Consider the following 21,464-nt stretch of genomic DNA (forward strand, 5'->3'; position numbering starts at 1 on the left):
GGAAACTATTTAGGGCTATTTAATTTAGACTGATTTATTTAATAAATGTTTAATCTGCCGTCAGCTTGCTAGCTCTGTCATGCTGCATGACATTTCTACAAAATGAGGGGCGTCAGGTGCTGTGGTCGGAGCACGTATAGGGCATTCACATTTCTATATAAGAACTTCTCTGTGTTGCAGTTTTTTAAGCACTAAGAATACATTAGTGAATTATTCCCTGCTATAGGCTGACGTCCACAAATATCAAATAAACTATTACTGTGTTTTGAGTCTGCAGGAATATAAAGTTTGTGTTCTTTTAAAATCCTCATTCATGACTTTAAGTGTCGCAAACTTACTAAAATGTACTGTTTTGTTTTTTAAAGGCCAAATTCCAGGGCTTAAGTTTTATGTGGAAAATTTCATCTCAGGGCAGAATTTTACAGCGTAGTCATAAACCTCAGAGAACGGGAATTTGTAATGGACAGAGGCATCGACTCTTACTGGAGTCGCGTTAACAGGCATACGAGACACGTAAGTGGCTCCAAGGGCCTCTGGCAACATGTAGAGATACAGAATCTTTAACATGGTTTTGCAAGTTAGTGCCTCAAAGGAATACAAGTAAGTCCACAGCGATCTGCTGACCTCCTCCGGTTAGTGTCAGGGCCCTTCGTTTGTGGTTGGGGAATTCTGAGCTCCCAGCCTGCCTCTCGGCAGCCCTTGAACCTTGGCCAACATGCTCACCTCCCAGAGCCTCGCTCCTTCCCCTGTAAGGTGGGAATGAGGTGATGTACCCTGCTTGAAAGTACCTAGAAATGAGCAGTGCCTCTTCCTGAAGGTTTACAGATGCTAATTTGCTATGCAGCCACGTAAAGACATTCCTAACTCTCCAGATGGTGTTTACCTGTGAAAGTCTCTGTGGGACACCCACGGGGTGTGGAACTTGGTGGGGACACAGGAGGCAGGGCCGAGACGCCCATGGTGAGTAAATGGGAAGATTGGACCAGGCTGGACGCCGACCCAGGTTCTCTGTGACAGAGATTCTGGCCTAGCAGAGCAGCTCTTTGCCACCCGAGATTTTCTCTGAAGCTTATGAGCTCTGAGGTAAAATCCCTGCCCTGTGCTGCCTCGTTTGGCGATTCAGGTCACTCCGCTTGTCATGTTTGGATCTTGGCTGGAAGCCAATGCCTGGAGCTTATTCAGTTCCTTAGATCAGCAGTTGTCTGCAGACAGAACCCAGGACGAGTCCACCCGACAGCGAATGCCTGCCTGTCAGTCACGTTCAAGGTCCATACGTTTCCTCCTAAGGACTATCCACGTGGTGTGTATGTGTCACACGGATCAATGAATGGAGGACCTTTGCAGAGGGAACCTTGGGGATGAAGGCAGAGGCTTTGGTCCTGGTTGCCATCGCAGCCCCTCGTGAAAGTGTGTGTCTTAGGTGCCCCTTCCTGGGACCGTCTCCAGGGCCTCGCTGCACATAGGCAGCCTCAGGCAGCTCGGAGATGTTTTGTCACATTAGTGAAATCAGCCCATCAGAGCACTCATTTTAAAGATGTACATGTACAGTGAGGAGGGAGGAAAGAGTTCTTGGCCACGTGTGGTTTTACACTTTCCTGCTTGTGTGTTTGTGTTCAGCTGAGCACTTTCCCCACACCCTTCTCGCATGGGTGCTGCTGTGTTCTCTGAGTGAAGGGAGAAGAAATCCTGGCACCTGTCAGCTAAAAACATGTTGTCAGGGTCAGCGGGAGTGAGTGACTGTTAGGGCCGGACTGCTGGATCAGGTCAGGCAGTCCTGCGTTCCTCCCGAAGCGTCCTCCTGAGGCCACTGCTTAAAAGGGCAGAGGAACAAAAGTGAGACCAGTTCCTGAGGCTTAGCCCTGCCAGTGTTCACTGAGGCCAAGGAGCGGGGCCAGGCCCGCATCAACCAGGCAGCGAGGCTCACAGGCCAGACCGGCCCTGCTGGGCTCCCCTCGGCCGGGCGCAGCCAGACAGCGTGCACCTGCTCTGGGGTGTGGGTGCCTGCCATCCATAAAGACAAGCCTGTTTAAGTGATTTTTAAACGATTAAACAAAATGCACAAGGAGCTTAATTTAGATAGACTCCCCTGCATCCAAATGCCCCGTGGTGAGGAAGCCAGCCCAACAAGTGGGTGTGTAAAGGCAGAGGGGGCCCAGCAGCCACCAAAAATGAAAAAATGTTGATTGTTTTGATGCATGAAATATACATCTTAAATAATGTTAGGGCTTCCCTGGTGGCGCAGTGGTTGAGAGTCCGTCTGCCGATGCAGGTGACGCGGGTTCGTGCCCCAGTCCGGGAGGATCCCACATGCTGTGGAGCGGCTGGGCCCATGAGCCATGGCCGCTGAGCCTGCGTGTCCGGACCCTGTGCTCCACAATGGGAGAGGCCACAACAGTGAGAGGCCCGCGTACCTCAAAAAAAAAAATAATAATAAAAATAAATAAATAATGTTAAACCCCAAAGTGGACTCTTTGCAACCATTTCAACATGCAGTTATGTCCCTCAGCAAAGGACAGGTTTTCAGGTCTCAAGCTGATGAAACCCCTACTTTTCAAGAACCAATTCACTTGGGGTCTTATGAACGTCCCTGCCTGAGCTGACCAGAACTGCCGGCCAGGACCTCAGCTGCAGGGACGGGGAGGGTCCTCACCCAGCCTGTGACTGCGAAGAAATCAGGGAAAGTGTAACACAGGGAAGGGAGTTACGTTTTAGGATTTTTGCTCAAGAAAAGTCAGGCTGGGGCTTCCCTGGTGGCGCAGTTGTTGAGAGTCCTCCTGCCGATGCAGGGGATGCAGGTTCGTGCCCCGGTCCGGGAAGATCCCACATGCCGCAGAGTGGCTGGACCCGTGAGCCATGGCCGCCGCTGAGCCTGTGCGTCCGGAGCCTGTGCTCTGCAACAGGAGAGGCCACAACAGTGAGAGAGGCCTGTGTACCGCAAAAAAAAAAAAAGAAAAGTCAGGCTGTGTTGAGTGGCACGTGCAAATGTGTACAACTGTTAATTTTCCTACTGAAATTCCCATTTCTTTTATCCACGTGAAATCTCTGAAAAATCTTCTAGATGATCCTTTTGTACCTTCCCTGCCTGTCCCCCAGTAGTTAGAACAGAGGGGTGGTGTCTCTGGCCGACCCGGGACCGGTGGACATCAAGCCCCTGACGGCTGACCACGGGGCGGGGCCGACTCACTGTCCTGTTTCTCTGCTGGTTGTTCCAACAGAGTTTAGTTTTGCTTTGACCACACGTCCTATGGCCCACGTGCCATCGCTATTTACCCTGAATAAGGAAAACAGAGGCTCTTCTGGGCCCCGAGCAGTGCTTGTGGCGGCGTTAGTTACTGGGCGGGGGCTGGCCTGATGCCCTTTCCCCGCAGCCCCAGGGTAGCAGAACCACTGGAGGTATTTTCTGTGCATGAAACAAGCTGTCTAGACCCTGGGGAGAGGGAGAAGTCTCCTCCGGGGACAAGGTCTGCTCTTCTCATTACCTGTGGTTCTTGTAAAGTAACACTGGGTAGTAAGGAGAGTCCTCACTGTATCACTTCTCTGTGGTCTATTTGTGCTCCCCGAGGCGGGGGTGGGGGGTGGAGAAAGGAGAGAGAGAGACACACACACACACACACACACACACACACACACACACACACACACACACGCGTGGCGGGGGGAGGGAGGAGGGGGTGGTGGGAGGCAGCCAGTGAGGGTTCCCTGCTGTGGCCCTGACTTTGCCAGCTGGGCTGCGGCTGCCAGAGCTTAGCCGCAGGGGCCTTACAGCTGCTCTCAGCGGGAGCGGCCCTGGGGCACGAGGAGCCGGTTGGCCAGGCTCTGGGCTGCGGGAGGGATGCGTGCTCACGCAGCCAGGGGACCCAACTTGCCAAGGTTAGCGCTCCGTGGGCGCTCTCTCCACTTCTCCAACTCGGCGAGCTCCTAGCGGAGATCAAGGGCAGGAGTGTGGTATTTGACGGGCAGGTTCCCCCTTTTCTGCCATGTCTGGCCCGAGGGAGGTCAGGCGGCTGGTGCAGGCGGGTCCTTGCTTTGTGTTGTCAGCCTGTCGCCGGGTGGTCAGCTGCCCCGGGGGGCGGGGCGCTCCGAGACCCTGACACCCTGCTTCCCGCCACAGTCCTGATTCCTGGGCGGCTGTTGATAATTGGTGGCCATGGCCTGTGGTTGGAGCCACAGCGCTTGAGTCTGGCACCCGGGCTGGGCGCCGATATGATGTGATGAGGTGAGGCGGGGACAGGCAGACAGCTCCTTCCCCGCCCGCCCACCGGCTCCCACTGTAGCTCCGAGAGGCGAGGAGGCGGCCTGGAGCCGAAGGGATGCTTTCAGCCGGGGGTAGGGGGCTGCGTCAGGGCAGGACCCCCGGCAGAGGACTGATTATGTCCACTGAGCCCCTGGGCAATGGTACCCTGAAGGAAGCCCCATTTAAAAACCTGGTCTTGAAAAAAGGTACATTCCAGACCAGCCGGGGAGGCTGCTCTTGGGCTTGCGATGGTTCTCAGAGTTTGGTCTGAGGACAGAGCTGAGAAGAGTAGAAACTCTTTCCCGAGAAGCTGGCGTCTGCCTGGAGGGTCTGTCGCCCTGGGAACCCTGCAGGGCTGGCCCTCCTGAGGAAGGTGTGCTCTAGGCTCTTTGGTTCCTATAGTGGGAGGAGCGCAGTGCACACGGTTGTCAGTTTGGAGTTTTGTTTGTTCAGATGCTCTGTGCCTGAGGCTGAAACCTCCCCTGGAAATTCTGTCACTTGCTGCCACACGTGTGGGTACTGTTTTTTTCACCCTGACTCTTTGAAAACAGCATTTTAAAGGAAAGATGCATTTCTCAGGATGTGGGGGGTTATTGGGCAGTTTCTCAGGTCAGCAGTGCAGTAACAGCAGAGGTTAGGAAGAAGAACCGTGACCCTGACAGGGAGAGACGGACAGACAGATGGATGCCAGCTGGGGAGCCCTCAGGCGCGACTGCTCTTAACCGTGAACGAGGCGGTGACTTGTGCAGCTGTGTTTCTTCCTGATACACTTTCCTAAATTAATGATGTGGGGGTGGAGGTGAGGGTGGATTTTAAGTGAACGCTGTGGAGGAAATTATGGTTTTATGTATGCATTTTCCCCTATTGATAGCAAAGGGATAGACGTTTAAAAGGTTTGTAATTGCTTAGTCCTCTTCTGTGTTTTCAGAAAATCCTGTCAATCATCTTTGATGGGAACATATTTAACTAAATTTCTTTCTGAAGAGATCATGAAGCTCTAGATTATAAAATGCATGAAGAGCTGTATTGGGTGCCTGCTTGGACCTCAGTAGATTAGAAAGATGCTCTTCTAGCTGGATGGACTCGCAGTGCAACTGTCACCGCCTGCCCGCTGGTGCGTCCATGTCCCCCAGCCTTGGCCTGGAGTCAGCAGGTGTGGTGCGGGCATACCTGCCCCAGAGGCCCTGTGCCATCCCTGTGCTCGGCTCCCCTCTCTCCTCCCACAGACAGTAGGTGTCATTTCCCACTTCTATTATCAGGCAAGACATTTTAGGTAAACATATGAATAGAAACAGTAACTTTTATTAACCATGGGGGTCCCGCGGAGTAGTAACAGCATAGCGGGATGGCGGGATGGTGGTTACAGGTGAGAGGCTTTAGCAGAACCTGAGCAGCACGGAATTTGTCAGCGAGGGTTTGGTGGAGTGCGGTTCTGTGCCAACACTGTCCAGAGCAGGTGGCATTTCTTCCTCGCTTTGTCTGTCACAAGCCCTGAGGTGTGCTACCTGCCGGGGACCCCACAACAGAGCGCGATGTGTCCCAGGGTCACTCCATGCTGGCGCTGGGCCGGGGCTGCAAGTCCGCTCTTAAGGGGCCGTGAGGGGGCGTCTGAAGGAAGCGGAAGCCAGGGTGGCACCGTAGCTGGGGTTTATGGGGGTGGCTCTTTGCCCCTTGTGGTGTTCTACTTGTCGTAGGATGGATGAGAATAGCCAGCCCACCCCAAGGAAAAGAAAATTCAAAGTATGGAATATAATCATCCTGAAGATGGCTCTTAACTGTTTTGCCTTCTGAACTTCAAACTGTGAAGTTATTCATATAACACAGGCTGAATTTCCCTCCTTGACCACAGTGTATAATGAGTGTGAATTTTCATTCAGCCGCTAAAGTCTCCAAGAGTATTTTTATACTGAGTTCACAGACTTGAGGCAATTTTAGTCTGTAGACTCCACCCCCTGCTCCCACAGTCTTCCTGCCCCCCACTGCCCCATGTCTATAGGATCTGGGAAAGAATTCACTGGCCTTTAGGAACATCTAGCACTTTACAAGTGTCACAGAGCCGTAAGAGTAAGACACCCCAAGGCTGTCATCACCACACCCATGCCCAGGGGGACAGGGCACAGTTCCTGTGCCCCAGTGGACACGGGGGCCTGGGAGAAGCCACCTGGAGGGCAGCCCTGGGGTCTCCACGTCCCTGTAGGTTCCAGCACTTGGGGGAGCGATGGGGGTGCTGCCATGGGGGGTGGGGACAGCAACCCCAGGCCTTGTGACGTCACCATGTTTTGTGTGATGCCTCCTCTGAGTGAGGCCGAGGTGTCCGCCTGCCCCCCGCCCCATTATCAGGGCTGTAAGGGCATAAACTATACATCTGGGGCTTCAGAGTAGTTAACTGTTGAGAAGAGGGCGTGTGTGGAGGATGATGCGTTCATTGGGGGACAGGCCTCGTGGAATGGGGGGTCCACCCTCCCGAAAGCAGAAGCGAGTGTCGTGTTCGGAGCCTCAGGCAGCAGAGCCAGGCCCCGCGTTCTTTAAAAATAGCTCAGACACTCGTGCCTCTGGCAGAGTCAGCCCAGCTTCTCCCTGGACGATGTGCTTCTCTTGCTGCTGGAATTCTCCGCGCAGCCTGGAGTTTCTTGGAGACGTCTCCATAAAAATAGGGAGATGCCATCATCAGCTTGTCCCTGTCACTGTGAGAGATGAAATCAGGGTCTGAGATGTCTTCCTGTGAACTTGAGACGCAATGCTGTAAAACCCCTGGTTGGGTGGCAGTGACTCATCATTACAGCATCATCAGCCTACAGCCCCTGGAAAGCAGGGGGCATAAACATTTGACTTTGGTCTAAAAGTCTTCCCTTCATGGCCTGCTTTTTGGCTTCCTTCTGCTGATGTCGGTAGTTGTTGGAATCAAGAACTGCCCAGTGGGCTGTGTCCAGACTCCATTTTGAAAATTTGGAAACCCTGAGGGATCCTATTATTTTCTCAGAATGCTATGGTTCCTGTATGCTTGTTTTAATAGTTCTTCCAGAATTCATTCTCTTCTTCCCCTGGCCTCCCCACCCTTCCTTTCCGTGTACCCCCATTGCACATCCCCTCCCCCGCCACATCCTGCGGGGCCGGGGTGCGGGCAGACAGGGCGGGAGAGGCAGCAGGGCCCCACCTGCCACACTTCTGTGTCACCTGGGCCCAGGGCTGGGTGCCCCCTTGGTTCTCGGGAAGCCGTGGTGAGCTCGAGTCTGTCCATGGGTGCAGCTCTTCAGGGCCTGTTGGGAGTTCAGCGGGGGGCAGGTGACAGGCCTCACCGCACCTTCTGCAGCGCTGTGCACAGCCGGCACCCTGGGCCTCCCGGGCTGGGGGGAAATTGGGGAGAAATGAATGCGGTGTGAGGTGGCGGGGGTGTGTGTGCGCCCGCGTGGGGAAACTGCTCCTGAGGAGGGCGGTGGTCTCAGAGGACGCGGGGAGCCCTGACTGCAGTCCAGGGAGTGGCTGGGCTTCGGGCCCCAGAAGCCCCGCAACGTCTGTGGTTGAGACCAGAAGTGAGAAATCGGGAGACGGACACCGTGACGAACAGGTGTGCTGAATTTCATCCGATTCTTGCATTCAAAAGTGGGGAATGCAGGGCTTTGTTTTTGTTTTTTAATGTGAAGCTTCTTCTACTTGTTCTGTGGAAGTTATTTTCTTGAGAAGGTGTAAAATCAGGCCGTTGGCGACAGAGCCACATCTGGGGGGCTGGTAAACACTTTGGGGCTGAGTGCCTCTGAGCCGTCTCCACAGCGGGGTGGCGGGAGGGGGAGGGGGGCTCAGGAATCGTGAAGGAAGAGGGGACAGGAGTCACTCATCTGTCACTGTTACTACAGAATGTATGTGGGGGTAGCAGCTGGCTTTGGGGGTCTCTGAGCCCCTTCCCACCTACCATCCCAGCTTCAGATGACCTGCCATGTGTGGTCTTTACGTAGTTCGCCTTTTATGAGGTGTTTTTGGTAGGATGTTCCTGCTTAAAGTGAAGGAGGCCGTGGAAGGACAGGGGTGCCCACACACCCCCTGCTAAGCTCGGAGGGGCTGTTGGTAGCACAGGACCTGGGTCTGGATGACACCGTGCTTCTCCCCAGGAACCGTCTCTGTTTCCTCCAGTTTTCACTCTGGACCACTCTTGGGGGGGAGGGAGGGGGAGTATGTGTGGCCCCAAAGAGAGTAAAGCCTCGCACTTTCCAGTCGTTAGCGTTTGAAAAAGCAGTCTGTTTTCATGGGCTGGTTCACCCAGAGTTCAAAGTGAAGGGCTTCTGTCACCCAGGGCTGCCGGCCTCAGCTAGTGGCACCCTGGGGGCCGGTTCCTGCCATCCTGTGCCCGGGCTCCCAGGAGCTGCTCTGAGCACATCTCGAGTCCCGGCGTTAGCATTTGTACTAGAGGGCCTGTCATCAGTCCGTGTGGACCACCCGTCCTCCACCTGTGGCCACAGGACCCCCAGGAACCCCAAGACCCTCCCAGGGGTCAGTGAGGCAGGACCTCCTCCTTGTACCTCAGCCACATGTCCCGCTGCTGCAGATGAAGCAGAGGGGAGGCCACTGGGAGTAAAGAGGTGAGCACTGTGTAAAGTGTGGCAACGGGAAGTTATTTTGTTACATGTGTTAACATGTGGTGAGTTTATTTTTTAATGAATAAATATTTAACATCTTCAAGTTTTAATTTCAAATACGGTAAAGACTGGTAGACGTCATCCACACAGAGCTCTTTGGGGTAATTGGTCATGTTGGGGTACAGAACAGCCCTGGGACCAAAGCCCTTGAGGGCGGCTGATCTCAGAGCAGGAGGGAGGGCCTGGGGAGGAAGCTCTGCCAGTCTGGACACGTGGGGGCGGGGGCACACTTCTGGTGCTGGCGCCTCAGCAGGGACGCAGCAGGGCCCAGGGCACAGGGCACGCCGACCACAGCCTGAGAGCAGGTGGTTCCCTTTGAAAGAAAGGTGGGAGCTTCTATACAGTTTCCCACAGCTGAAGTCTGTCTTACCCTTGTTTGTGCTGAACTTTTTAGTTTGATATTAGATCAGAAGATTCATGCCTATCAGACAACATAAAGGGTTCTACATGCTGTCTCAGACCAGAAGAAATAAAATCCAGAGCAAGTAAAGATCTGAACAGAAAAATCTTAGAAGAAAAATATTTTTAGAATACTGGAGAGAAGACCTTCCTAATCAATGGGAAGCTTAGAAGCCATAAAGGAAAAAGATTGCGACAATATTTGATGACATAAAAATAAAAAAAATTTATATCATCTACAGAGAAACGCACACCAAAGTTTAAAGTGACAGACCAGGAGCAAATATTTGCAACGCATGTAGCAGATAAAGATTTATAGCCATAATATGTAAAGACTGCTTACAAATAAAATAAATGAGAAAACTACAAATAAACTAATATAAACTAATATTATGAAAGAGAAAAATACAAATTTACCAGTAATCATAGGGAAAGATCACAATCACTAGTAACCAGGGAAATACAAATTAAAACAAGATACGTGTTTTTGCCCATCAGATTAGTACACGTGGAAAGGACCGAGGGTCTGGGGCCATGAGGCAGGAGACACCCTGCCCTCTCCTTGACAAGAGGAGCATTTACAAGGTTGTATCAGTCTTTGGAATTTTTTCATAGGGATGCTTACAAATGTGGGTCACACACAATCTTTTGGTCACGGTAGAAAAAAAAACAAAACCCAACCACCTAACACCCATCGCTTGGAGAATGCAAGTCCCAGTGTTCTGTGTTTAGGAACTGGCAGCACCACAGGGGAATGATGTTGGTTCACGTATTTTCTTGTTTAAAGGTGTCTGTGATGTATTGAGTGGAAAAAAGAACAATATATTTGTACAGTGATTCCATTCATTAAAAAGAAGAAAGCCCTTATTCAACAGGCAACACACAGATACACACAACGGGTGAATTGTGCCCCGGACGGCGTGGGTGCGGGGGTCGCAGTGAGAGCTGCTGGCCTGTGCAGGGGAACTTATACATTATACACTATTTCCATCTATGTTCTTTGAATTTTAAAGAAGTCTTCATTATTTTTATAATAAAAATGCTTTTCAAATGAAACACATATATACCCCCAAATGTGCATAGAATTATGAAAATGTAATTTGATTGTTTTGCTGCAAATGGTCATCTGCATAGCCTTCCATATTCAGGAAAAGATGACCTAGAATGACATCCTCCCAGTGAAGAATTAACACGCAAAGATGTGTGCGGGGCCCCTCGTCGTAATCGTCATCCAAAAAGCAAAGCAGTTTTCTTAAGAAGAGGAAACATTTGTCAATTCCAGGGCACGATTTAACCTGAAAGGCAAGTTTTGAATACTCTGCTGTTCATTCACAAAATAAAAATAAAAGTTGGTAAAACAAAGCATTTATTTTGGGTTTAGTCTTCATGCTGCATTAGTCGCCCTTGACTGCCTGCTTCCTATCTGCTTGTCCCTGGAGCAGGGGTCCGTGGGTTGGTGGCTCACCCTCCACTCATCTCCTGAGATGCCCCCTTGTGCTTGGCAGCCAGGGTGGGCCTCACCCCTGCCTGCGGGAGCCGTCCTCTAGGTGGGCACCTGTGCAGTGGGCTCCAGAGCCTGTCCTCAGTCCACCTCTTCATGATGACGCTGGGCCCACCCATGCCTGATGCCAGGAACACAAGGTGATGGAGGCAGGTCCCTCATCGCTTACGCACACAGCCTCATCCTGTGTCGCCGATGACGAGGTTTGGGGTCCAGATGCGTGGGCACCTTGTGACACAGGGTGTCCTGGACACGGGACAGTTGTCTGCAAAGGCAGGGGGTTGTGAAGACGTGTTTCTCCCTCACAGGTGTGTCACACACCCCATAGCACATGAGGATAAACGAGGTCACGCTGGTATCTGTACTCCAGCTGCAAAGTCCCAGCCTAGACCCTCCGACAGAGAGTGATTTCAGTTTCCAGGAGACTCCACCTTGAAGATTCTCATCGTCCCTGGGAGGTACTTGGGTGGCTCCCTGGGGGCTCCCTCCCCAGAGGAAGTACAAGCGCAATCTCCTGCCCATCAGTCACGAGGCCTCTGGGCGTCCAGAGCAGAAAACTATGGTGGGGAGCCCAACGTGTGGGCCCAGCGGCCCCGCCCCTCCTGCTGCTAGGGCTTTGCCTCCTGCACCTGCTCAGCCTCCAACCAGGGGTGCGTCCAGCATACCCGCCTGGGCCCTGCTGCTCCCCACGGGGGGCTGTGGGGTCCTCAGGCCTCACACTCATCATCTGTTCTGCAGCGCACCCCCTCCCCTGCCTGGGGCCACTGGCCTTCCCGCCCGGTCCAGCAGGCATGTTTGTCAGTCTTTGTCCATCAGGTGTGCGGGGTGGAGGGCTGGGGTGGAGGATGGCTCCACAGGACAGGACACAGGACAGGACACCCTCCCTCTACCCCAACAGGGTGGATGTGGGGCGGCACCCAGCCCCTGCCTGCATTGCACAGGTGTGAGCCTGCACTTGAGAGCAGTGTACCCACTGGCCAGTGGCCTGAGCCCTGCTGCAGCAAGAGGGTGTGCCGTGCGTGCACATTCGTGTGCCCGTGTCCACACGTGTGTGCGTCCTAGGCAGCACCACTGCAGACAGGGCTGTCCCCCTCTTGCCCTTCCTGCACTGTGCCCACCCCCTGCACAGCCACCTCCGCTCCAAGTGTGGGGAGAACAGGGCAGCACTCGGCCCGGCGGGAGCGGGAAGTCTGGACTGACCTTGGCCCTGGGCTCCGCTTCCCCTGAGAAGCCGAGGGCTGGCACCCTCTCCTCAAACTGCCCGTGAAGGTGCCCAGTGGGGAGCACGTGGTAGCGGTTTAGACAGGCTTCTGTAACGGTGTGGTCAGAACCCAGTGGTGCCACAGGACTGGAGACCATGGGGATGCGTCTCCTCAATCACCTCCCCTGGTGGGGCCTTCTCAGAGCGGAGCTGGGGCTCTTTGTCAGCGTGTTTTCCCTCCAGTGTGCTACACGGCCCCTGCGTGGAGGTGCTTTGGGAATCATACTTTCCACCCCCCTGGGGGTTGGGGGATCTGGCAGGGATGGGGCCCCAGAGCTTCTTGTGTCCCAGGAGATGGCACCCAGGAGCTGCCTGCCCTGGGGAAGGTCCCTGTGTGGTGGCTGCCCATGCTGTGCACACGGGGCTGGACCTGGTGTCCTGTGTGACGCCGGCCCATCACAGCGCAGGCCTTCGGGAGGTCCCATGGGGCCAGTGGGACACGCTCGACCAGGCCCTTCTCAGGACAGAACCGCAAAGATGAGGTCTGTCTGTGCAGCTGGGCCTCCCTCCATCATCTGCTAGCCACACAGTGGGGCTCTCGGGCAGCAGGCCTGGGGGAAGTCGTTTCTGTCCCAGGAGGGTCTGGGGAGCAGGGTGGCCCTGGGCCTGGCTGACGCACTCTCCTCTTCGTCACAGCGGAGCTGGAGTTCGCCCAGGTGGTCGTCGTGGTGGTGGTGGTCACGGTGATGGTCGTGGTTGTCGTCTGCCTGCTGAACCACTACAGAGTCTCCACCCGGTCCTTTATCCACCACCCGGGGCAGGGCCGGAGGCAGGACCGGCCGCAGCCGGTAAGTGTGGGCTGAGCGGGGCCGGGAGCCTGGGTGCAGGATGGCCCTGGGCTCAGCGTGTGAATCCCACACACAGAAAGCCCAGTCCGGGGGCCCGACCGTGAAGCCAGTCCCCCACCCCCACCCCCCAACACAGTTACCACTGCCTGGACGGCAGTCAGCACACTCATTTCTCCTGCTCTGAACTCTATGGACCGTGCAAGTCCCTGCCCTTCCACATCTGGCTTCCTTCCCTCAGTGTCATACGTGTGAATTCCATCCATGCTGGGACATGGCCCAGGGTCAGCGACGCATCCTGCATCCCCACCTACGCCCATGAGACGGGGGCTCAGCGGGGCAGGACAGGGAGGGGGTTGGACCCTCTGGGGCACAAGGGTGGGCAGGTTGTGTGGGCCTCACAGAACAGCAAGGCTCTTCAGGTTGGTTTTTTTTAAAAAAAATTCCTAGCTACTTCCTGCCCTGAATCACCACCCTCTTCTGGGAAATAAAACACTGATATTCAGCTAAACTGCTCTATGATCTAACACAGGAGCCCAGGGGCCATGGAAGGTTCAGGTCCAAGCTGGCTTTGCTGTCTGTGGTTCCAGTGGCTGTCAGTGAGAGCTTGGGGACACTGAGTTTAAACAATTATATATTCTTGGCTTCTGTGGTGGATGGAGGAGGCTGAATCCCCAAGCATGTTGGGACCAGGGCTGCCTGGTGACTGGCCTAGGGAGGCTGCCCTGAGTGTGGGGGCAGCTGTCCTGGGGTGACCCCCTCACACTTCATCGGGGCCAGAATCGCTCGGCCAGCCTTCGGGTCTGCTGTCCCCATGGGTAGAGCTGAGGTTTGCCCAGTGTCCTGTGTCCATGGCGGGCAGAGCTGGGGGGAAGGGTGAGGCTGCTGTGTGCCGCCCCCAGACCCACAGGGACGAGATGGGTGCTGGGGGCTGCAGCTCAGCCCTGAGGAAGACGCTCTCTCCCTCTGGCTTCCCCTCATCCTCCGCCGTCCCCTCCCTGCTGTTTCCTCCGTGCGGCCTGGCCCGTGCAGGGCAGGTGTATCCCGAGGCTTGGGTTTTCCTTCTGATAAAATGGGAGTGTGGATACTGTTCACCGAGGTTTCACAAACTCATGATGTACTTTTACACGGTGACCAGAGACAGTTTAGGCGCAGGCCGGACCTCCATTTCATGTCTAGTCCAGAGGAGAAGCCTCACTCTCCTGGACAGGGACATAGATCCAGATCCCAGGAGCACTGGGGGTCACTGCCTGGGAACGTGCCCCCCACCGGGCTGGGCTTCTTGCCTCCTAAGTACCTCCTCCTCCCTCTCGATTTCTAAAAGATGCTGCTTCCCTTCATCACGCTCTGGGAGAGCAGTGTGATCCTTTCTTTCATACTCATTGTTCCTGTCCAGGGGACCTTCGGCGATGCGGGGAGATGTTTTTGGCTGTCATAGCTTGGGGACGGTGTTGCAGGGATGCTCTGAACGTCCTCAGCTTATGGGGCGGCCCTGCCCTCCTCCCCGGGGGCCCTTCAGCGTGAGACGGGGATGCTGTTAATACACGTGGATCTCATGGCAGGCTCAGGGGCGTCAGCAGAGTGAAGAGAGCCCTTGCTGACAGCTCGGTGGGGGTGGGAGGTGTCCACAGGGAACCTGCCCCATCAGACGGTTTTGGTCTGGGCTCTGTCTTCCTTTGCTCACTGTCAATCAGTGGATATGAGCCTGGCACCCACCAGACAAGGAAGAAATGATGCAGCGAGCCCCAGCCTCTCCCCATCAGCAGCGCCCACCTGGCTTGGTGGTATTTTCTCAATCTCAGGGGAGGCCAAGGGGTCTCCAGGGGCCATTTGTGTGTGGGGAGGGGTATACATCAGGAGGCCGTAAACCGTAGAAGGGTGTGGGGTGGAGCAGCTTCAAGGTGCCCTTCTGGGTGGCCCCCTGCCCCGCTCCCAGCATCCAACCAGCCTCCTCCCGAGGGGCTTAGAGGGGCAGGCTGCCCGTGGCCTCGTGTGGTTTGTGCTCTCCTAGGGAGAAGGTGGCCGAGGCTGGAGGTGCCTGGGGTCGCCGTTGTCAAGGTGGTTCCATGTCTGCTGTCAGAGCATCCCAGGAGCTGCTGTGCCTGCTGTTTGGCAGCTGGTGTGTGTGGGGTGCCCCCTGCCGGCCTCACCGTGGATGAGCATCCATGGCTCTGAGCCTGTGCGTTGCTGGGACCCCCACACTTCTGGGGGCCTTTTGGCCCGTTTGTTCCAGAACTGTGTGAGGTCTCCACGACCATGTCAGTAAAAAGTGTGTTTATTTTAAACTGCTGTGAGAAGGGCTGGGCATCTAATTTGTCAGCTTCTAGGTGATCTGGCTTAACACTATTGGTTAAGGTTACTTTTATGTATTTCCTATGGAAGACTTGATAGTCAACATGGAAAAATATAGGACAGTAATTGGGATTTTTTTTTTTTTTTTTTGGCTGTGTCAGGTCTCAGTTGCAGCACACAGGGATCTTCGTTGCGGCACGCGGGCTTCTCTAGTTGTGACACGTGGGCTCTAGAGTACGCGGGCTCTATAGTTGTGGCGCACTGGCTTAGTTGCCCCACAGCATGTGGGATCTTAGTTCCCCGTCCAGGGATCGAACCCATGTTCCCTGTGTTGGAAGGCGGATTCTTAACCACTGGACCACCAGGGAAGTCCCTGGCCTTTGTTCTTGAGAAAGAGGCTGAACATGTAGATGTTCTGATGTGGTTGAGGAAACATGACTCCCTCTCTGCACTAATGGGCTTTCCCTGGTTCCCAGGGAGAGTCCTCTGGAAAAAGGTGGGTTGGACCAGTTGCCCCTTTGGGCCCAGCTTGCTCTGATTCGGGGGGTTTGCTTTGTGCAGTCACAGCCCCTTCCTCACGTGGCCCCTTGCCACCTCCATTGCCTGTGGGCGGACACACTTCTGTGCCAAGGGAGGGACGGATGGAGTCTGTGTTGGCCAAGGCCAGTCGGCCTGCATCACCACAGCGTCCCTGAGACGCCATTCCAGGGGAGCAGGGCGATGGGATGGACCGGCCCTGAATTTGGTGGAAGCAGCCACTTCTGGATGAAAATGAAAAAGAGTGATCCGCTTCAGTTAAGTTACGACAAAAGTAAATGCTTAAATAGTGGCAGCAGCAGTGAGTGGGTTTGTGATAAAAAGCCGTATGTGTTCTTTCTGAGGGAGCCTTGCCTTAGTGTTTAGAGCCTGGCTTATGTGAGTTCGGCACTTTGAGACTGTCTAGGTTTCTTTTCATCATCTTAGACCACCAAGTAATAGGAAAACAATAAAAGGGCATAAATATTCCAGACACAGCCCTGAGAGATGTTCACACACGTCGCTGGAGCCTTTCTTTCCCGAGCCAGGGGAGGCCCGCATGGCCTTTTCTGACAGCCTTGCCTGTAGGCCACCCTGCAGGGCCCACCAACCTGCCTGGACAGCAGGCAAGGCGGAGGTGGCCACCCATCTACTAGGAACAGCAGAAGGATGGGAACGTTTTACTTAGTTTGAATCATATAAAATTGTGGGTGTTCAGCCATTTTGACCTATAAAAGCAGCAATTTCAATTTTAAAAATCAACAAAAGGAGTCACATCAGGCATTTTTCTTCATGACCAAATGCTACAGGAATTAAATCAATTGTAAAAGTGCGGTGCCCGGTGCCCGGCCTCCCTGGAGCCAGAGCAGCGCCTGGCGGGCAGTGGGTGCACCAGCCCCGCGCGGAGGGACGGGTCTGTGGTGCAGAAACTCAGGTGTGGGGGAAGTCCAGGCCCAAAGACCCTCCCTGCAGATGGCCAGACCTGGGCGAGGGTGTGGCCAGTGTGTGTGTGGTTCCCCCCGCAGGGTGTTTTGACAAAACTTGATCCAACTTGAAAAAACTGGGAGATTTCACGTAAAAATAGAAATTTACATCTTTCCTTGAAAAGTGAGCATATCAGCCACACTGGCCTGTATTCCTGCTTGGCTCCCCCAGGCCAGGGCTGCCAAGCAGCCTGTGCTCACCTTCCGCTGTGGTCCCAGCCCCTGCACGGGCCTCAGAGGTGGGCCGGTTTGCACAGAGGTGATTGTTTTCGGAGCAAACATTCTTCTGCATTCATGCCTCTACCACAAAGGTGAAAACAGATGGACCAAGGGGGCCACTGGCTTCCGAAAAATGGGGAAACTTCTTTGTGGAAGTAAAGATCATCCCTATGAGATGAGTGGTTCGGCCAGGTGAGGTGAGTGTGGGTCACAGGACGGTGTGTCCCGGGCCTGCTGACCAGTCCCGCGCTCGGAGCAGGGCCCTCCTCTCTGACGGGGTCTGGGCTCCTCTCCACTGGCCCGGACGCCTTGCGAACCAGGGCCGGCAGTTCCGTGCAGGTGTGTCCTGGGGCCCCACACAGCTCACTCCCACTGTGGCTGAGAGCCCGGCAACTGCGCACCTGCCTAGTCTCATTTCTACCTACTTCAGCCTGTGTTAGGAAAGCATTTCTAAAACGATAGGAAGGAACCATTTTCAGGAAGGCACAAAAAATGAGCTGAGGGCCTGCCTGATAATGCAGGTGGAGCAGGCGAGTCTGTGACAGTCTGAGTGTAGCATCGGCTGGTCCAGGGCGCAGGCTCCCTGCGAGCAGGTGGATTCTTGCTGCACTGTGAGACTGGGGGGGTTGCTGCCCACCTTGTTTCATGAGCATTTCCAAGTGTCCAGAGGCCACGGGCAGCAGGTCAGGCCTCCTTTAAGCATCAAGCATGGGATCCTACTGTCTACCTCCTGTTTGTCTCAGCAGGAGCGGGGCGTTTGCAGACTGGCCATTTAAAAGGTTTTACCCTTGAAGCATTAGAAGATAAACAATTTTAACAGCTTGAAATGAGAATGTCTCCTTCAAGTAAGAGAAAGGAGGCCAAGTTGCTGGCGAAAATTGGATAAGGATCCTGGGCCATAGCTGTTACACAGCAGAATCTCCAAGATCTTTAAAGCTAGTAACTTAGATCATCCTTCTGCTGTTGATGGTGCTCAGAAGAGTTTTTAAATTACCTTCAAAGCTTACAGGTCATTTTTAGTAAAATTTTCAAGAGACATTTTAAAAAAATTCTCAATGTTGGCAAGCCTTCCTTTTTTTACTTTGTTCTCTGAGGCTGGGTTTGATTTTTGGTACCAGCCAAAATCCATTTAGATGTAGCTCATCAAGTTACTGATACAATTTTGGTGCAAAGTCAAGTGTGACCATTAGTAAGGCTGATGTTGTTTACGCTGCAAGCTGATGGTGCAGAGAAAGGCCAGGAAGGACCCAAGAAGGGGGAGGTGGACAGAGGGCCTGGTCTGTGTTGTTAAGGCTCTTATGATGAGGATGTGTTCATGCATTACTTTTGCAATTAAAAGACACACTATGCTCACATAAACTGATGCTGAAGACAGTTTCAATAACATTCTGAGCATCTGTAATCTGTAGACTCCCAAGGTAACGCATTTGAACACAGCTGGTATTGTGACAAAGGTATGCTAAAATCAGATTTTTTAATAAAATTGATAAAAAATTTCATAAACAATTTTTAGTAACCTTCTAAATAGGCATTAGCATTAATAATCTAATGGTAAAGTTTGTTTTGTTTTTACTTAGTCCTTAAAAACTGGTGTGGTTTGTTCTGGGGGGGAAAAATGGCTCTCTAAATTACCCTAATTCTGAGAGACCCTTGCTGGGGAGGTGTACAGGGCCGTCAGAGACTGCATGGGAGGTAGCTGGGATCCGGCTCTGTTACTCCCCTACCAACTCCGAGACCGCGGGGAAGGCACTTGGCTTGTGCCCCTCACGCGTGAAAGGAGGCTCACGGTGTGTGGTTCCACGTCGCCCTGAGCTTTCTGATTCCAGGCTGCTTTCTCTTGAAGCCTGATTGCTCACTCTCCCCCACCACCAACCCCCGAGGCATCACATTCCTCCTTTTCTGCTTGCTCTTAGGGGCCTGTGGGCCTCCCTGAGCTATTGATTGTTGTGGAAATATAAAGGATTCCCTTTCTTTTCTTCCCAGCAGAACTTCCTTCTTGATTTGTCTTTCTCTTAAGGGACGTGCCCTAGATTGAGTAGAGTTGGGAGGGAAATAGTCTTGAGAAGTCTGATGATGGAATCCCAAGGAGGATAAAGGGGAAATGCTGGAGAGAAGAGTCATTGGCATCTAAGCTGTTACTGCTGTCAAGGGTGGAAAAGTGAGAACTACTAAAGCATCTGGATGGTGGAGAGGTTGCCTGGGAAAAGGGAACAAACAAGAGAAAAGTGATTTTATCAGAAGGCAAAGATGTTGCTGAATATCCAAACATCATTTTTACCTATGCTTTGAAATTCACCCTGGGAAAGGGAGTAAAATCGATTTTCAAATATTTGAGGCCATATGATATGTTCATTCACTGGGAGGAACCCTTGGGTAGAAGCCAGAATATCCAGCAATGGCCTTGCTTTACACAAACTGACCATGTCACCTCCAGTGAGTCGTACACCCTCCTTGGGCTTCAGTTTCCTCCTATCCAAAATGAGGGAGAACTGGCTTAGATCAGAGACCTTTCAGATTGTTTCTGACCCCCTGACCAAATGTGTAGGAAACACATTTTACATCACAATCCACAATATTCACATGCAACTGAGGCAGAACTTTCACCAAACAGTACTTAAAATGTATTCAAGATGTTTTCTGTCTGTTTTATCTCTGGAATGCTGGCTGTGACCCACCTAAATTGATTTTCCAGCTCTCTAAGAGGCTGCAGCTCACAGTTTGAAAAACACTATATTGGGTCTTTCCACTCCCCAAATCTGATGATCCCTGCGGTCCTTTGTGTGTGGAAAGGAGAGTTTAGCAGCTGAGAGCTAAACCAAGAAAGTTCAGAGCATGGGGTGCTCTCACATGTGGTGCCCAAGGACCCAAGGCATCAAGCAGGCTTCAGCCGCAGCTCACAGCAGAAGCCCGTGAGTCATGGTCACAGATGACTCTCTTTCAACGCTCTAAGCATTGTATCCTTTGGGTGGAAAAAGATCTAAGAGATACAGAAATAAAGATTATAAGAGTACTATGAGCAATTGTATATCAAAAATTGAATAACCCAGATGAAATGGAAAGATTCCTAGAAACACACACTACTAAGACCAACTCATGAAGAAATAGAAAATATGAATAGATCTGTAACTAGTAAGGAGATTGAATCAATAATCAAAAACCTCCCAACAAAGAAAATTCCTAGACTAGATGGCTTCACTGGTGAATTCTACAAAACATTTAAAGAACTGACACCAGTCCTTTTCAGATTTTTCCCCAAAATTGAAAAGGATGGAACACCTTCTAACGCATTTTATGAGGCCAGCATTACTCCAATACCAAAGCCCCAGACAAAGACACAACAGGAAAAGAAAAACCAAAGACCAATATCCCATATGAATACTGATGCAAAAATCCTCAACAAAATACTAGTAAACTGAATTCAGCAGCATAATAAAAGGATTATACACCATGACCAAGTGGGGTTTATTCCTGGAATACAAGGATGGTTCCACATTATGAAATCAATCAATGTAATGCACCTCATTAACAGAATGAAAGGAAAAAAACTACATGATCGTCTCATCGATGCAGAAAAAGTATCTGACAGAATTCAACACGCTTTCATAATAAAAACATTCAACAAACTAAGATAAAAAGAAACTACCTCAACATAATAAAGGTCATCTATGAAAAGCCCACAGCAAACATCATACTCAATGGTGAAAGACTGAAAGCTTTCCCTCTCAGATCAGGAAAAAGGCAAGGATGCAGGCATGCTTTCACCACTTCTGTCTAACATAGTATTTATTATAAGTTTTAGCTAGAGCAACAAGGCAAGAAAAGGTATTCAGTTAGAAAGGAAAAAAAGTAAAATTATCTCTCTTTGTAGATGACATGATCTTATGTGTAGAAAATCCTAAACATTCCAATTAACTAATAAACACACAAAAAGCTCCACTAGAACTAATAAATTCAGCAAAGTTGCAGGACACAAAGTCAGCCCCCTAAAATCAGTTGCATTTCTTTACACTTACAATGATCAATCCAAAAAGAAATTAAGAAAACAGTTCAATTTATAATAGTATCAAATAGAATAAAATACTCAGGAGTAAACTTAACCAAGGATATGAAGGGTTTGTACACTGACAACTATACAGCGTTGCTGAAAGAAATTAGACACAAATAAATGGAAGACATCTTGTGTTCATGGACCTGAAGACTTGATCCTGTTAAGATGTCAGTACTACCCAAAGCAATCTACAAAATCAGTGTAATCCCTGTCAAAATCCCAATGATGTTTTTCTGCAGAAATAGAAAAGCCCATCCTAAAATTCATGTGCTATCACAAGGAACCCCCATCCCCACCTACAGCCAAAATAATATTGAAAAAGAATAACAAAGTTGGATGTTTCACACGTCTTGATTTCAAAATTTACTACAACGCTACAATAACAAAACAGTGTGGTGCCGGCATAAAGACAAACATTTAGACCAACAGGATAGAATAGAGAGCCCAGAAATAAACTCTCCGATGTATGGTCAAATGATTTTCAACAAGGGTGCCAAGACCATTCAAGGAAAAAGGACAATCTTTTAAAAAATGGTGTTGGGAAAACTGGATATTCACTACAAAATGATGACATTGAACCCTTATCTGCTACAATATA

At 51.8% G+C, this 21,464-nt stretch overlaps 1 protein-coding gene and 1 long non-coding RNA gene across 2 annotated transcripts in view; both read left to right on the plus strand.

Moving 5' to 3' along the window:
* Positions 1 to 21,464, plus strand: part of LDLRAD4 (low density lipoprotein receptor class A domain containing 4) — a gene marked incomplete at its 3' end in the record, with an annotated part of 302,663 nt that overhangs the window by 275,409 nt on the left and 5,790 nt on the right. The window contains 1 exon segment of the mRNA XM_082853053.1: positions 12,660 to 12,811. Coding sequence (XP_082709179.1) covers positions 12,660 to 12,811 — 152 coding nt within the window.
* The window catches only part of LOC309970793, a 214,695-nt gene that overhangs the window by 161,774 nt on the left and 31,457 nt on the right, over positions 1 to 21,464 (plus strand). The window lies entirely within an intron of this gene.

The sequence above is a fragment of the Leucopleurus acutus genome (assembly GCF_964270905.1).
Source record: "Leucopleurus acutus genome assembly, chromosome: 13".
Taxonomy (NCBI): domain Eukaryota; kingdom Metazoa; phylum Chordata; class Mammalia; order Artiodactyla; family Delphinidae; genus Leucopleurus; species Leucopleurus acutus.